The following is a 17,002-nucleotide window of genomic DNA, read 5'->3' on the forward strand; positions in this document are numbered from 1 at the left end:
TGGCTCTCCACTACCTTGTATTGTGTACATTTAGTCCTCCCGTTGAATAAAATCACTGACAGGGAGGTTTTGCTGGGTATTTTCTGTCTTTCGATGGTATTTATATGCCTCAAAATAGCTGTGGGAGAAACACACACACAAAAAAAACATGGCTGGTCCTTGGCTCTTGGCTTGGATTGACTGCCCTCTAATCAGAAGGACCTCACAGATTCAGCCTTAGAGGTCACCTCTTCCCCAAAAATGAGCAATCTTACATTCACATGTAAGTCTTAGCAAGTACTCCCAACATCAGAGGAGGCCTACACGGTAAGCTCTCATGAAGTGATTGCTTCCCTTTGAAAGCTCAGCCTGGACGTTTCACAGTTCCCTATTAAGAATGCGTGCCAAGGGGCTGCTGCTAGCTGTACAGACACAAATTCTGTGACACCCACAAGGAAGTCAAAGGGAGCTTTTCTCAGTCCCTCCCTCAACAGCGGCACAAGCCACGTTTGATCTTTCTGTCTCCATCCCCTTCACCCAGCCACCCAACTGGAAATTCACTGATAGCAAGTTCTTCATGCCTTTCCAGACATTTGGAAAAGGGATACTATGCAGGAATAGCTATGTCCACGACTTTATTTCCTCTCTGCTTTCATAGAGTTGGAAGGCAATGGTCCCTTACTTCTTATCACCCTTGCAACCATTATCTCCTGCAATTTTTTTTATTAGAAATACTAGCACAGTTCAAGGTAAGCAGGAATGACATCTGTTTGTAAGTCAAAGCCATATCACGCCAGAGGAAGGGGAAACAGACGGACTCAGTCCCCACAGGTGGAAGCTTCAGGACCAATCTCAAATCGTACTTCTGTTTTAGCAATAAAGGAAAATATCTTCAATTATTTCACTTCCCCCTGCATCCTTCCATCTGGGAGAATCACATGTCTTCGAGAGAGTGGGTCAATGGGCAAAAAAGGAACCAAAATAATATTATAATGGCTAGTGTGGGAATGGCAGGTAATTTGTACCTCACTGATGTGTTGCTGGAGCAATTTTAAGGGTGAAATGTTAGCTTTGGAGGAGATGAAAGAAAGATGAAAACATTTATTTGGTTAAATGGCTAAGTAAATAAACTGCCTATCAGACTTCCCCAGCTGTCAAGTCAAAGTAACATCTATAACAATGGGGAATTCTTTGGTCTGTCTCCCTGAGTAACAATAGATATTGCCATAAATAATAAGTCGCTGTCATTTTTTTAATACTGATCTTCGTAGAGGGAACCCAAGACATATGAAATATTACCTCATGGCTATCTACTGTATAAAGGAAAAGAAAAATGGACTTCAGATGCTTTGGGAGGGAGACTCTTTAAAGGAAAAGCAAGAAATAAAAGAGGGAGGAAGCAGCAGGGAGGGAAAGAAAGAAGGAAAGATTCAGTCAGGGGCTTGAGTCTAAATTACAGCTGCAAAGCAGGTGACCTCAAGCAAAAGTTTAATTCTCATATGGTGAAGAATAGGTAATTGTATCAGGTACCCCCCCCCCCAGGCTGTCCAGGAGTCAAATGGTATCATGAGTATGAAAGTGCTTTGTAAGCTTTGAAAGTAAAAAAAGATATATTTGGGATTATTATTATTATTATTTTATTTTTAAATAGAACCAAACAACAGTCTTAAAACAATCTTTCCTTTTCATGGACAAAGAACTCAGAGGCAAGCCCAATCTAAACTTTTGGATATTTTAAATTTGTTTTTGTTTTTGTTTTTAAAGATTTATTTATTTTATTTGAAAGACAGAGTTACAGAGAGAGGGGGAAAGACAGAGAAAGAGGTATTCCATCTGCTGTTTCAGTCCCCAAATGGCTGTAATGCTGAGCCAAACCGAAGCCAGCAGTTTTTTCTGGGTCCCCTACATAGGTGCAGGGGCTTCCCCAGGAACATTAGCAGGGATTAGAAGGAAGTGGAGCAGCTACCACTCAGCCAGCCACCCATAGGGGATGCCCGCCTTGCACACTGTGGCTTAACCCACTATGCCGCAGCTCCCGCCCCCTAGTCTGAGCTTTTGGAGGGAACAATACCCCAGTTCCTCAGGCTTCCATGGAGAGTCCCCCTCCCGTGGGCCTCTATCTGAAATGCTGTTGGCCGGCACCTTGGCTCAATAGGCTAATCCTCCGCCTGCGGCGCCAGCACCCCAGATTCTAGTCCTGGTTGGGGCGCTGGATTCTGTCCCGGTTGCTCCTCTTCTAGGCCAGCTCTCTGCTGTGGCCAGGGAGTGCAGTGGAGGATGGCCCAAGTCCTTGGGCCCTGCACCTGCATGGGAGACCAAGAGAAGCTCCTGGCTCCTGGCTTCGGCTCAGTGCGGTGCGCCAGCCGCAGCACGCTGGCCGCAGCACACTGGTCGCAGCAGCCATTGGAGGGTGAACCAATGGAAAAGGAAGACCTTTCTCTCTGTCTCTCTCTCTCTCTCTCACTGTCCACTTTGCCTGTCCAAAAAAAAAAAAAAAAATGCTGTTGCAGCAGTTGAGGCAGAAGTTGGCCTTGGCTGGCTGATGGCGCTGTGGGCCCAGGTGGAGAGGCAGGTTTAGTACCAAGAGATATCTAACAGATGAACAGGCAGGTGATTAAGACTGCAGGTACCTAGGAGGTGAAGAAGATCACGTAGGGTAACACCTGGGTTCCTGCCATGGTGTTCATCACTGTGTGTAGGAATGCTGGGCAGCAAGCTTAGGCAGTAAGAAGTCACGTGCACTTTGGGACCAGTTGAACTTAAGCTATCCAACTGAGTTACCAGTAAGCTGCTGATACAACTTACAGAGGTCAAAAGAGGAATCAAAGCTAGATATGAAGATTTCACCATGTTTTTCAGCCGCTGGAGTAGGAAGTGCAAGTAGAATGAGCTCGCTGGTGCCCTTAGATCAGAGGTCAGCAAACTCTGTAACTGCTCATGCTTTGTGGGCATACCATCTCCATCACAGCCACTCTGCAGTTGTAAGCCGGAGAGAGCAAAAGGCAACATGTAAATGGATAGGGGTAGCTGTGTTCCAGTAGTACTTTTATTTATAGGAGGCAGCTGGCAGAATTGGCTACTGGAAGTCCATTTGCTAACCCCGGTTTATTTAGTTCATGTTCTCTTTAGAATCACTCTGCCAAGGTAATCACTGTTCATTTACTACTTGTAATAAGATATATCTTTAAAATACTAGCACTTTGATAAACATCACCTGATTGAGTCCTCTGGGAACACTCCTAAGTATTTTTATTATTCAAATTTGTAAATAGGACAGGTAAAGTAGAGAGGTTAGTGGCTTGCTGAAAGCTTAAGATTCATGTGCATTAAGGCTAGGATTTGGATCTAGACCCATATCAAATAACTCAGGATCTTTCAAACACCACCATGACCCTGAATTTTGGCACCGTCTCTCCAACTCACTATCTGTGTGATGTGAGGCAGATGGCTTCCCTTCTGCAGAACACTTCCCACACACCCTCCCAGCTCTGATACTCTAGAACCCTCTAACTTGCCCAAGGTCACACAGCTACAGATTGGAAGATCCAATTTTCCAAGAAGACCTTCCAACAGCATCCCTGCCCTCGGCTGTCCTTACTCCCAGCTGACAAAGGGAAGATAGGAATCCCTAAAATACACTGACTTCATTAGGGTCCCCAGAGAGGAATAACCCAAGATCCAGAGTCCACTCCTGGTAAGCAGAAGCTTACTCAGAAAAGCCTTTCAGTGTCCCTTTCTACTTGAGAAATTCAAGGAAGATGATGTGCATAGGCAAAGCAGGTCATTCGTGCCCATCATTGTGGTTATGATTGATGGGGAAATGCAGTGTTGATTGGGACATGCACAGACCCCCCTGGGAACTCAGGTCTCTGTATTCACCAGGTGGGTTTCAGCACCCAAGACTCCAGGAAGCAAGTGCACTTGACAGCCTCAGTCTATAAGGTGTTATATTTAAATCCATAATGTGTTTTTGAACACTTTTCTACCCTGAGGGCCCAACCTTTGGGCTCAAGGAGATCAGAAATATTTGTTTTCCCTTCTTTAAAAAATAAAAAAGAATGGAAGTCTCCCAGGACTTAAGATCTTTCATGTTGTATGAACTCACTAATTACTTCTCACAATCCCTGGAATCTACAGATGAAGAAGCTATGGCACAGACAGGTGAAATGCTTGCCTAAGTCCATACAGGACTGCTGGGGTCTTTCTGGCTCCAAAAGCCAAGTATTTTTTATGTACCCATGGATCAGATAGAGGCTTAAGTTATTTCAGCCTCGTTTCTCCTCCCCTGGCTACCAGGGCTTTTTTTTTTTTTTTTTTTTTTTCATTTGACAAGCCAAGACCAAGACATTTAAAACTCCCACTGAGCTATTCCCAGATGTTGAAACTGAAAGACCATGAGACTGAACTTACTGCCTGAGCAGCTGAGGGACTGAAGCCGTAGCTCACAATCCAGTTCTCCTTAACTTCCAAGCTTGGCTTGGTGCTAATTTCAGCCCAGGCTGCAAAGATGGGGCATAGGTGGGCTCGCTCAGCAAGTGCTGTGCATGGCATCACCACTGACCTGACATCTGAGACCAGCATTCTGCAGCGTCTTCTCCCTACTAGTAAAGGTATAGTTCTTTTGACATCCCTTTGTTAGGTGGGGCCAAGTTTTCCAGAAATAAATGCAATAAACATTAAATGAGTAGAAAGTGATAAGCACAATTTAGGTGGCTTCCAAGAGGTCCTGTGACATATGAAATTAGTTACCCCTGTACTTCATGCCAGTGAGCTGAGGCTTGGGGAAGATATCAAGAAGAAACCGGCACAGAAATGGGTATCTGAGCCTTGGGCTGCTCTTCTTGCCCTAAGCTGTCTCCCACATGACATTGAGAAAGGACCCCTCGTGCCTAGGGTCTCAATGCCTTCATGCAGAAAAGGACAGATGGCCCTCCAGCTTTGATATTCTACAAGTGGGAAAACTTGATAGTGAGGGGACAGTAGACTTAAAAAGGCCTTTTTTTTTTTCTTAGACCTCATCCAATTCTACATTTAAAATGGGTGCACTTCATCATTTATAAATTATACCTCAGTAAAGTCTATCTAAAATAAGAAAAATAGGTAAATTCATACAGATGGGAAGTAGATTAGAGGTTACCATAATCTGAGGTTTAGGGGAATGAGAAGTTATTGGTTGGTGGGTACAGAGTTTCTATTTGGGATGATAGAAGACTTATGGAGTTAACGATGGTGGCACAACATTGTGAATATAATTAATGCCATGGAATTATACACTTAACAGTGGTTAAGATGGCAAACTCTATTTATATATTGCCAAAATTAAATCTTAAAAAAAAAAAAAAAAACAAAAGGAGCTGGCGCTGCGGTTCACTAGGCTAATCCTCCGCCTTGGGCACCAGCACACCGGGTTCTAGTCCCGGTCAGGGCGCCGGATTCTGTCCTGGTTGTCCCTCTTCCAGGCCAGCTCTCTGCTGTGGCCAGGGAGTGCAGTGGAGGATGGCCCAAGTACTTGGGCCCTGCACCCCATGGGAGACCAGGATAAGTACCTGGCTCCTGCCTTTGGATCAGCATGGTGCGCCGGCCGCAGCGCGCTGGCCGCGGCAGCCATTGGAGGGTGAACCAACGGCAAAAGAAGACCTTTCTCTCTGTCTGTCTCTCTCACTGTCCACTCTGCCTATCAAAAAAAAAAAAAAAAAAAAAAAAAAAAAAAAAAAAAAAGAAAAAGAAAAAGAAAAGGGAAGGGAGAAAAAACGAATGAACCTGGCCATGTCCTAGGTCTGCCCAGTGCTGGCTGAGTGGCCTTGGGCAATTCACCCACCTGGGAGTACTCTTGGCTTCCTCACTATAAAACGGGGTTGGGAATTCCAAGGGTTTAGCCTCAGCATAGCACTTAGATAAGATCATGTGTGTGTGATCCAGGAAAGCCCTTTATAGACTGAAAGTTTCTGTAAGTAGAAGCTATTATTACTCTTAATTGTGTGAGTCTACTTGGCGGCTTCACGAGAGCACATAATTCATACTTACAGAACTCGTGGAGTAGTCTGCCAGCAGTGGGAGTCTCTGCTAGCCACAGTGCCCTGCAGCCAGGTTCTCTAGATTAACTCCATTTTCATTCTGCAAAATTTCCCTGGGCTGATCCACTGCCATTATTATATTTCGTAACTGAGAGCCCTGTTGCACCTGTAGCTATGTATTATGAAAAAGACATTTGGAAAGACACTTATAGGTGATCATTGGCCCTAAAACCATACTCCATAAAGGCAGGATAAAAACCACATTCGCAGAGCAAAGAGACCTTTCTAAGAGTATGTCCTCTGGGCCAGGATCTGTGCTAGGCAAGCAACATATTTTCTCCTTCCATCCTCCCTCACTCAGCTCACTATTTCCTACATTTCTCTATCCTGGCTTCAGTCTCCATCCTTCCTGCCTTCTATAAGAATTTTTAAAATACTTTATAGAGTTATCCCATTCCAGAGAAAAAGCCTGCTTTTGACCACTCCCCAAAACATATTAGCACATATACCCAAACCCTGTGGTAAGTGCTTTCTGACACCCTCCTAGGGAGATGCTCCAGAGGCCCCTGTCTACAAAGAGGAGGAAACCTAACTTGTTCAACTACATGTGTGTGCTGATGGTCTGCAGTTGTGGAGTGTGGGCAGCAGGAACACTAGCTGGTCTGCCTGGCTTCAGACCCCATGCTATCACCCCTTGACTGGGCCTCTGAGAAAACAGAGTGTTCAGTACACATGAAAGGCTGGAGGGTTGGTTGCATTTTTGTTGATACAGTGTAGTTACCACCTACTTTGTGTCCTCTAAAAATAAAGGTCAGAACCACTAGATGAGCTTTAAGTTCCAAAGTATTTGCCAAGTCTCGTTAAGAAGACAACCATTCCTTCACTCATTCATACCCTCATATTTCACATTGTTAGCAGGTGCACCTTGTGTGTGCTGAACTGTGGCTCAGCATTTGGGCTGCTAACGTGCAAGTTGCTCAGGGTAGAACATACCAAGAGAGGCCATGATGGGAGTGAAGACAGAGTTCTACACAAGGCGGTGCAGGTATCCAGGAGCAGAGGGCTCTCATTACCTGCAGAGTCCAGGAAGCCTTTATATTTGTGCAGGATCTGAACGTTGGGACTGCAAATGCAGAACTAAGAAGTCCCTGAAGACAGAAGGAATGACCGAAGCAAAGCTCAGAGATGGGAAGTTCCTGTAACACGAGGGTGACCCTACGGTAGGGTTTGTAGAGCCAGCGGCAGTATCAGATGAGGCTGGTCGTGAAGATGGAGCTGTATCAGGATGGTCTTCAGTGCAGTCCTGAGAGTTCACGTGATCCTCTAGATAAGAAGGAGCTAGGAGAGCAGCCTCAAACAGCAGACTGGCACAACCAAACCCATTTCAGAAAGATCACTCTGGCAGAGGCATAAAGATAGATTTAAATGTATATATATGATGTATGTGACCTTACGGTAGAGCTTTGATTTATTTTTTAGAGTGGTATTTGTTAGCTCTAATGGACTCTGAGACTAATGGGATTTGTGTGCCCAGCTAAGGAGTTCTGACCTTACCCTGTAGGTGATGAGGAGACTTTGAGGGATTTGAAATGGGGCAAAGATGTGATAGAGCCTACCAGAAGAAAGCAAACAAAAGACAAACACCAACAGCAGCCTGTTAGGTTAATATGCGATTGCGTTTAGACCTCTTGGAATATTGAAAATGGCTTGAAGATCTCATCATGACCTTGGCAGAAGCCAGGTCGGAAATTTCTGGATCAGATGATTTCTTAGCTCCCCTCCAGCTCTGACAGTCTTTAAGATTCTGTAACAAGGAAGGTAAAGCTATTGCCAAAACATATAATGCATCACAGTGTCAGACTTTGGGATTATCTGCTGCTTGGGGCTTTCCACACCACTGCTCCCCTTCATTAGTGGGGATAATTGAGAGTTGACTGCAGTCGTTACTGCTGTTGTGATGGGTATTTGAGGCTAAATTCCGGCAAGCAGGAGATGTGTGAATATTTATCTCAGCTGCAGAAAGTTAATGCAGTGTGGCATTAATTACCCTGTCTGAGCCTGCTGTCGTCTTCTGTTTTTAGGTGTCATTCTCACTTGGATAAATTAGTTTCCAAAATTAGAAGAGAGCAAATTGTGGGGTAAGATCAAGAAAGCCTGACTTCTGAGGGCATCCAAAAAGAAGATTCAGCTGAGAAAGTCTGCCCAGGAAGCATTAAGATGCACCCTTAAAGCTCAGCACAAGTAAATGATAATGCTTCTTCCCAGGGGTTGTAAAGAAACAGGGTTAGCCATACTGCAGGTATCTGAGACAGTTCAAGATACTGGCAGGGAACAGATGAGAGGCTTTCAAATCATCCTGCTCTCCATTTTTCTCAGTTTGATTCCAAGAGGAATTGATGTGTATTTAGGACAAGGGGCTAAAACTAAAGAAACTGGGAGCTACATCATTGCCATTCATTCATTTAGCAGATCCTCACTGAGCACCCACTAGGCTGGGTTACTGTGTGTAAAATGCCAGGGGGAGCTGGCAAGTGGGAACCCAGAGACCTGATGGGAACAGTAGGATTCCATGCTCTCTGTCATCCATTATTTGGAAGAATTGCAAATATGTCCAAGGTCAGGGTCAATGTGAAGACTACGGTAGGGAGCATGGAGAGACAAATTGGCTCTCGGTTTTCTCACAGAACAGGGTGCCTTGGATGGGCAAGGGAGTTCCTTCCCCCTGGAGGAATAGACACATGAGGAGGTCGAGAGAAAACACCCCAGGTCTGATGGCAGGAGTCCTGGGCTCTACTGTTGGCATGGTTACAAAGGAAGCACGTGTGACTCTGGGGCAGTTAAAGCTGTCTTTGTGGTGGGGGTGGGCATCCTTATCTACAAAATAATGACCTTGGACAAGGTTATCTTCCAGGCCATTCCCACTTTACAAAGCAGGCAGTACAATACATTACACACAGGAGACCACACAGTGTCCTTGAGATCATAGAATCTCTCTGAGCTTCAGTTTTTACCTTCACAGTGAGCATGAGAACAAAAAATGCCACTCCTATAGCTGTTACACAGATGGAATAAGACATGAAGTCTGCTGTGTATCCCGCTTCCCATGTTGGATCATTCGCTCCCTTTTTGATTCTATCAGTTAGTATTAGCAGACACTAGTCTTGTTTGTGTGATCCCTTTGACTCTTAGACCTACCAGTGTGATCAATTGTGAACTGAAGTTGATCACTTGGACTAGTGAGATGGCATTGGTACATGCCACCTTGATGGGATTGTATTGGAATCCCCTGGCACATTTCTAACTCCACCATTTGGGGCAAGTTCGATTGAGCATGTCCCAAATTGTACATCTCCCTCTCTTATTCCCACTCTTATATTTAACAGTGATCACTTTTCAGTTAAAATTTAAACACCTAAGAATAATTGTGTGTTAATTACAGAGTTCAACCAATAGTACTAGAACAAAAAAAAAATACTAAAATGGATAAAGTATTACATTGTACATCAACAGTCAGGACAAGAGCTGATCAAGTCACTGTGTCTCATAGTGTCCATTTCTCTTCAACAAGTTTCCCCTTAGGTGCTCAGTTATTTGTTGCTGATCAGGGAGAACATGATATTTGTCCCTTTGGGACTGGCCTAATTCACTCAGCATGATGTTTTCCAGATTCCTCCATTTTGTTGCAAATGACTGGATTTCATTGTTTTGACTGCTGTATAGTATTCTATAGAGTACATGTCCCATAATTTCTTTATCCAGTCTACTGTTGATGGGCATTTGGGTTGGTTCCAGGTCTTAGCTATTGTGAGTTGATCTGTAATAAACATTAATGTGCAGACAGCATTTTTGTTTGCCAATTTCATTTCCTTTGGGTAAATTCCAATGAGTGGGATGGCTGGGTTGAGTGGTAGGGTTATCTTCAGGTTTCTGAGGAATCTCCAGACTGACTTCCATAGTAGCTTAACCAGTTTGCATTCTCACCAACAGTGGGTTAGTGTCCCTTTTTCCCCACACCCTCTCCAGCATCTATTGTTGGTAGATTTCTGAATGTGAGCCAATCTAACCAGGGTGAGGAGAAACCTCATTGTGGTTTTGATTTGCATTTCCCTAATTGCTAGTGATCCTGAACATTTTTTCATGTGTCTGTTGGCCATTTGGATTTCCTCTTTTGTAAAATGTCTATTGAGGTCCTTGGCCCATCTCTTAAGTGGGTTGTTCGTTTTGATGTTGTGGAGTTTCTTGATTTCTTTGTAGATTCTGGTTATCAACCCTTTATTGGTTGCATAGTTTGCAAATATTTTTTCCCATTCTGTCGGTTGCCTCTTCACTTTCCTGACTGTATCTTTTGAAGTACAGAAACTTCTTAATTTGATGCAATCCCAAATGTTAATTTTTGCTTTGACTGCCTGGGCTTCTGGAGTCTTTTCCAAGAAGTCTTTGTCAGTACCTATATCTTGCAGGGTTTCTCCAATGCTCTCTAATAATTTGATGGTGTTGGGTCATAGATTTAAGTCTTTAATCCATGTTGAGTGCATTTTTGTGTAAGGTGAAAGGTAAGGGTCTTGCTTCATGATTCTGCACGTGGAAATCCAATTTTCCCAGCACCATTTATTGAATAGACTGTCCTTACTCCAGGGATTGGTTTTGGATCCTTGATCAAATATAAGTTGGCTGCAGATGTAAATAGCACTCTGGCCTCAGAATCAGCCCTTAAGGCATTCGGATCTGGCTGAAGAGACCATGAGAGTATTTTAGGCATGGAAAGCCAAGGCACTCTGGGGGGAAAAAAAAAGACCTAAATGAAAGATCTCTGTGAGTGAGATCCCGGTAGAAAGAACAGGCCATCAAAGAAGGAGGTACCTTTCTCTGAAGGGAGGAGAGAACTTCCACTTTGACTATGACCCTGTTAGAATAAGATCGAAGTCAGCAAACTCAAAAGGCTTCCATAGCCTTGGCAACTCATGATTAGAGCCTAGGGAGATTACTGATGCCATAAACAAGAGTGTCAAATTGTTAAGTCAACAACCCGAGTCACTGTGTACTTACTTCTCATGTGGGATCTGTCCTTAATGTGTTGTCCAATGTGAAGTAATGCTATAACTAGTACTGAAACAGTATTTTTACACTTTTTGTTTCTGTGTGGGTGCAAACTGATGAAATCTTTACTTAATATATACTGAATCGATCTTCTGTATATAAAGATGATTGAAAATGAATCTTGATGTGAATGGAATGGGAGAGGGAGCGGGAGATGGGAGGGTTGCGGGTGGGAGGGAAATTAATGGGGGGGAGGAAGCCACTGTAATCCATAAGCTGCACTTTGGAAATTTATATTTACTAAAGAAAAAGAAAAAAAAAACTTAAAAAATGAGGGAGGAAAAACTTTAAAAAAAAGACATGAAGTCACTTTGTAAATTCTGAAGCACTCTATAGATAGATGAGAAGATTGGCCCCTCTCCCCCTTCACCTCCCCCTCCTTCTCCCCCTCTCCCCCTCCCTCTGTCCCTTCTCTTCCCTTCCCCCTCCTTCTCCCCTCCCCCTCTCCTTCCCCCTCTCCTCACCCTCCCCTTCTCCCTCTCCCCCTCACCTCCCCCTCCTTCCCCCTCACCCTTTCCCTCTCCCTCTCCCTTTCTCTCTCACCAACAGACACACACCAAAGACAGTTGTTTCAGTAGACTAGAAAATGCACTGAACTCTATTTTCAGGTCTCTTGTCCAAACTTACCGTGTGACCATGGGAAAGTTATTTAACTTCTCTGTTCTTGATTTTTGTATTTGCAAAAGAGAGAAATATTTGCCTTACAAGGCTCTTGTGATGAGTTAAAGAAACTATGTATTTGAAATCTATTAAGGCACCAGACACATAGCAAAGGATCACAGAATACCAGTTCATTCCATAGATTCCAGAAAATAAGCAACCTGCTCTCATGGCAGGATACAAGTCAAGACATAAAATATGGAAGACTTAAGATATTATTGTGCCTGTTAAATTCTGGCACAGACATCTAAGAGTAAGACCATAAAAGGGCCCAAACATGCCTAAGACCAGAATATGGCCTGATGGACTTGGCCAGTGCTCACTGGGCCATCTCAACACCAGTGAAGTCTGAAGTGGTTTAAATAAGGCCAATCACTGCTTCCTACCTATATGTAGGCAGAAGGTTTGCTGTGTCAGACTAGTCTCTGCATCTCAGGACAGCCCCACTGGAGCAGGCAAGTGACTGGCCAACCGTGAAACAGCTGATTGAATGGGCACGAGTCCCAGAATTCTTAATTAAGAGCTAACAGCACATTTGCCATTTCTCTTGCTCATCAGTTCACCTAGGCACTACTGCTGTGGGAACCAAAGAGCAATTTGAACTAGAACCACAGTGGTCTTGAGTGGACATAGGAATATGCAAACCTGTTAGATACATATTCCCCTGACAAATTTTCTGAAGGCCAGTTGGCACCAAGCATTGTGTTAAGACGCTTTACATGGGTTATCCCCAATTCTCTCAAGAACCCTGCAGAATAAATAGTATTCTTCCCATTTTCTGGTTGGTAAAATTAAGGCTTAGAAAGGTTAATTACTTTGCACACATCACTCAGCTTGCACAGCTCTCTAAACCAGGCTTTTCCCTAACAGGGAGATCAGTCCCAGCCTGAAACTCAAGGACAGAACTGGGTGGGTATGGTTGTCTCTTAGATCTGTGGGGTATTCACTCTAGCACCCCAAGAATGCCAAAACTCCATGAATGCTTAAATCCCTTATATCAAACACTATCTTATCTGAATGTAACCTAACACAGCCTCCCATATGCTTTGAGTCATCTCTAGATTATGTATAATGCCTCATCGAATATGCTATGTAAACAATTGTTAGACTGCATCATTGCAGAAATCATGGTAAGGAAAGCAAAAGCCTCTACCTGTTCAGTCCATATGTAGTGCTTTAAAAATATTTTCAGTCAGTCACTGGTTGAATCTGAAGATAGAAAATCCACAGATAAGGGAGGCTGCATGCATTTCTTTTTGAGGATGAAAAATGTTGCCAAAACAACACATACCATGATTATTCCAAACAGAACCTGTGTTGTGCATCAGGAACGGTCGCATTCCCATTTGTTTCCCAAAATATCCCAGAACATCTCATCTGGAACAGGGCAGGTCTCACTTTGTCCCTCCATCCACAGGCACAGGAGCAGCTCTACGGGCAGATCCACAGACCTGAGAAATAGCATTGACGCACGCTCGCAGTGGGTACTTCGAGACCGGCATGGAAATCAGCATCGCAACAGGCTCTCTTGGATTCTTTCACCTCACCTCATCCCACAAAGAAATTCACGATGGCCCACTGGACCTTGTTCAGAAGAGGGAACTCAGCACTTTGGGCAACCAATGGCAGATATTTGTGGCAGCACAAAAAAATTAATAAAACCCACAAAAATATAAAAAAACACACCCAACATTCAATCACAAGTCAAGCAAATGCTTACCTGACAAAGATTCTGAGCTCTCTTAGCTGGGTTTTTGCTGGCTCAGTCTATGAAATCCTAATTCCTTCCTTATTTCTCTGTTGACCACTGTAGACTGTAGAGACATCAGATTTGAAGTGACGGGCATCAGTGAGTTATACCTGGGTTGGCACTGACTTCTTTCAGTTAAAAACAAGGGGTCCTCTGTGACCACAATATCATCCATATGCCTTCCAACACAGGATTTTTTTTTTTTTTCATCTCTCCGTAGGTCCGGGTCTGCCATTCCCCCACCCCACCCCAACTGTTCATTCTTTATTACATTTGAAAATTAATGGGTGTACAAATTTTTGTATTGCTTTTGACTTTTTTTAAGATGAGGGTGAAGAAATCTAACTGGGAATTAAAACGCCTCATGTGAAATGAATTAACTTGAAATCACATGACAAATATGTGGTTGATGATGCATTATGATCGGGAATGTGGCCAAAACAGCCCTTTCTCTATTCCACATCCTGATGAAGAACGATGGCTTTCAGTTTGAACCTTCATCCTGGGAATAGGAAAGGACGTCGAATCCCATTTGATGACCAAGACAAAAAGTGCATCTGATTCCTAAGAAGCTCTGAACTCTTAAGTACAATAAAATGATATTTTTTATTTTCCTGATACCTTGCTGCCGTGATGCTATGCAGACAAGTGTCTTCTCCATGTGCCATTTTCAAAGAAAAGTCATTTGCCAAATACTTCTGGTACAATTCTGCTAATGTGGTTTTTGGATCTTACAAACCAACCTTCTCACGGAACAATGGTGACATAACTATTCAGAATAACAAACTGACTCTGTGTCAAAATGGTTCATCTCTATCTCTTTTTGTACATCAGAAAATTCAAATGGGATTTTTATTTTATAACTTGAAAAAAAAAAAAAAAACCTTACCATTAAACTCTTGAAATATTTAAGGGAAATGGCTTTAAGGAGTTCTAATGAAAAAAAATGTCAGTTTTTTTTGTAAATATAAATGTTAATGAAAATGCTTTTTAATAATGCCATTACACTGTAGAGAAGGTAGCAGATTGAGTGCAAGGTGTGACAAACTTGATGGATGGGGCTCACATTCTGGATGTTGTTCTAGTGTATATGGTAGGAAGCTGGAGTTCAGGGACAGTTGGCAGGCGCTGTTGGCCAATCAGTAGCTAAGTGAGCAGGCAAGGAGCACGTGACTCCATAATCTAGCCTTTCCACGAGAGTACCACTCTGTGTGTGAAACAAGAAAAAGACAATTCACACTTTTGAAGGCCTGACCTTCAGAATCTCAAACTCTCTCACTTCTTCACTCCCACCTACCCCCATATAAATCACTGGACTGTTTGGACATGAAACAGAAGAGTTTAAGCCTCCTTTTTTTACATTTATGAGACAAAAAAGTGCAGTGTTTGGTTTGTGTGTTTAGCACATGATTTTCATAAAGAATCTATATATTTTTGCCCTACAGATAATTGTTATACAGGTCAAATGTGTTTTCCTGATGTTCCTATGCAGTTGCAGTATGTTGAATTTAGTGGTTTAACACTAAGAAGAAAATTTTAAAGAATTGTGATTAATTGGATCTGGGGAAGGGGAGTAATTATTGCTTGATTTTAAAATTTGAGAAGTAGCATTTACATTGATATGATTGATTTAAATGGGCCTGTATGTTTTGTTTCTCATATTAGTAGAAACTAGAATGATTCGGAAGACTGACTTTAAAATGATGGTACACTTGAACACAAAGAGAAAAGTGATCCATCAAGGTGATTGTTAGCATTTTGTGCCCACGTTTCTACAACCGGGTCACTAGAATCCAGTTTTTTTCCAGTTAGATCAACTGACCAAATGGCCATTAGAGAATATGTGTTCTCCTGATGTGAAAGGTCCCAAGAACCAGAAAAGCCGGAAGGGCTATTTACTGCCCTCTGTGGCTACCACCAGTAATGACTGCAGGAATGTGTGTGCATTCTGTGATTGGGTCACCCTTTTACAGGGAGGGGGAAATGGGAAAGGCATGATAACAAAGAGAGTCTTCCTGAAACCAGTTCAGTTGTGTTTGCTGCGGATTTGATAAGATAGGCAGTTCCCTTGAGGAGATGGCTGAGATTGCTGTGTTGTCCATGATTCTGATTCTATACAGTGGTGCTATCTTCTCCCTCACTCTGGCTGTCTGAGTTTGTCTTGCAGTATCACACCATCATACCTACTCTTTGGGTTGCTCCTGACACATTCCGAGTGAACTGTGGCTGATGTTGCTGTTTCAGGTACTGTTCGGAGGGAACGTCATAGCAGAAGGTGACAGTTCAGTGGACTTGGCATCATTCACTGGGCACGATTGAAAACCCAACTGGCTCTGAACTCAAAGACAATGCCCACGTGATCCACTAAAGTGAGAGAAATGAAGTCAAGGTTTTAAGCTGCCATTTGTATTCTCTTAGGCAGAATTCTGATTTTTTTTCCCAAACGTTGTTTGGTGAGCCCAACACCACCATATCCAATCCCAGGAATCCGGTGGAACTTCCAAACTAGAGCTGAGGTGTGCATACCAAAAGAGCATGGGGAGTCTGCACAGTTCTGGGTAGATCAGTAGAAAAATCCATGTGTACAACTGTTAATTCCTCATCCTTCACTGGCACTAAATTTGTCACTTTAAATTTTGAAACCAGGGAAACGCCACCTGTCATTCTGTCCCATCCCCCATAGCTCTTCGCTCTCTACATGCCGCAAGACTTTTTTGATAGCTCGTCCTCATCCCAGTGTCCATTGAAACCCATCATGTAATGTACTGGGCACCTTCTTTTAAAGAAAAATGTTTACTCTGTGGGTTTGGTTCATTTCAATTTCCGCGTTCTGACACATATTTTTTTAATAAAGATGAGAAAGAAAAAATGACTTGCAGTACATTTCTAGACCTACTTTAACTTTACCTCAGATGACAGTTTGTTAACATATATGGACACATTATTTTTAACTTTATGTACAACACATTCAACAGAACAGCAAAATTTTTAGAAATTTTCCATTAATTTCTGTAACACACCATGTAAAACTATTACAAATAAACATGTTTGAGAACAACAGCTTAGCCTGGCTTTATTCTCCAAGTTTCTGCCAGATGTCAGGCTACGGGGTGGAAGAGGACATGGCTTCCGTGTAGGCGTCCATCTGACCTGTTGGGGGCCTCTGCTGCTCTGGGTCTGCACTAGAGAGAGCAAGCTTCCCTGGGGAGCTTAGATGCATTCATCCTCAGACATTGAGTTGAATTCAGAGGCCGGCTCTGCTTGGAAAAGCAGCCACAATGAGGAAGAAGAACATTGTCAGGAAAAGCAAGCCATGTGTATTTGTGTGTTTTTACCACAGTCGGCATGAAACTCAAAATTGGGGAAGAACCCCTAGGGATTGGTGTCCTCTGAAGACCCACTCCTGAACTGCTGATTGGGAAAGTTTCATCTAGACTCTTGCGAGTTCCTCGTGGTTCATTTGAAGGCTGTCTGCTGTAAGGGACTCAAAGGTGGACCCGAT

General features: G+C 43.2%; 1 protein-coding gene across 16 annotated transcripts in view; it reads left to right on the forward strand.

Moving 5' to 3' along the window:
• Positions 1–16,560, forward strand: part of DAB1 (DAB adaptor protein 1) — a 911,827-nt gene extending 895,267 nt beyond the window's left edge. For all 16 annotated transcript variants that reach the window (XM_051857724.2, XM_051857725.2, XM_051857727.2 and 13 more), the window contains one exon: positions 13,168–16,560. Coding sequence is in view for 1 of the 16 variants with exons in the window: in XM_070078442.1 (XP_069934543.1) it covers positions 13,168–13,212 (45 nt within the window). In the remaining 15 variants the exon portion in view is untranslated. The remainder of the gene's footprint in view (positions 1–13,167) is intronic.
• The last annotated feature ends 442 nt before the right edge of the window (positions 16,561–17,002 follow it).

The sequence above is a fragment of the Oryctolagus cuniculus genome, chromosome 7 (genome assembly GCF_964237555.1).
Source record: "Oryctolagus cuniculus chromosome 7, mOryCun1.1, whole genome shotgun sequence".
Classification (NCBI taxonomy): Eukaryota; Metazoa; Chordata; class Mammalia; order Lagomorpha; family Leporidae; genus Oryctolagus; species Oryctolagus cuniculus.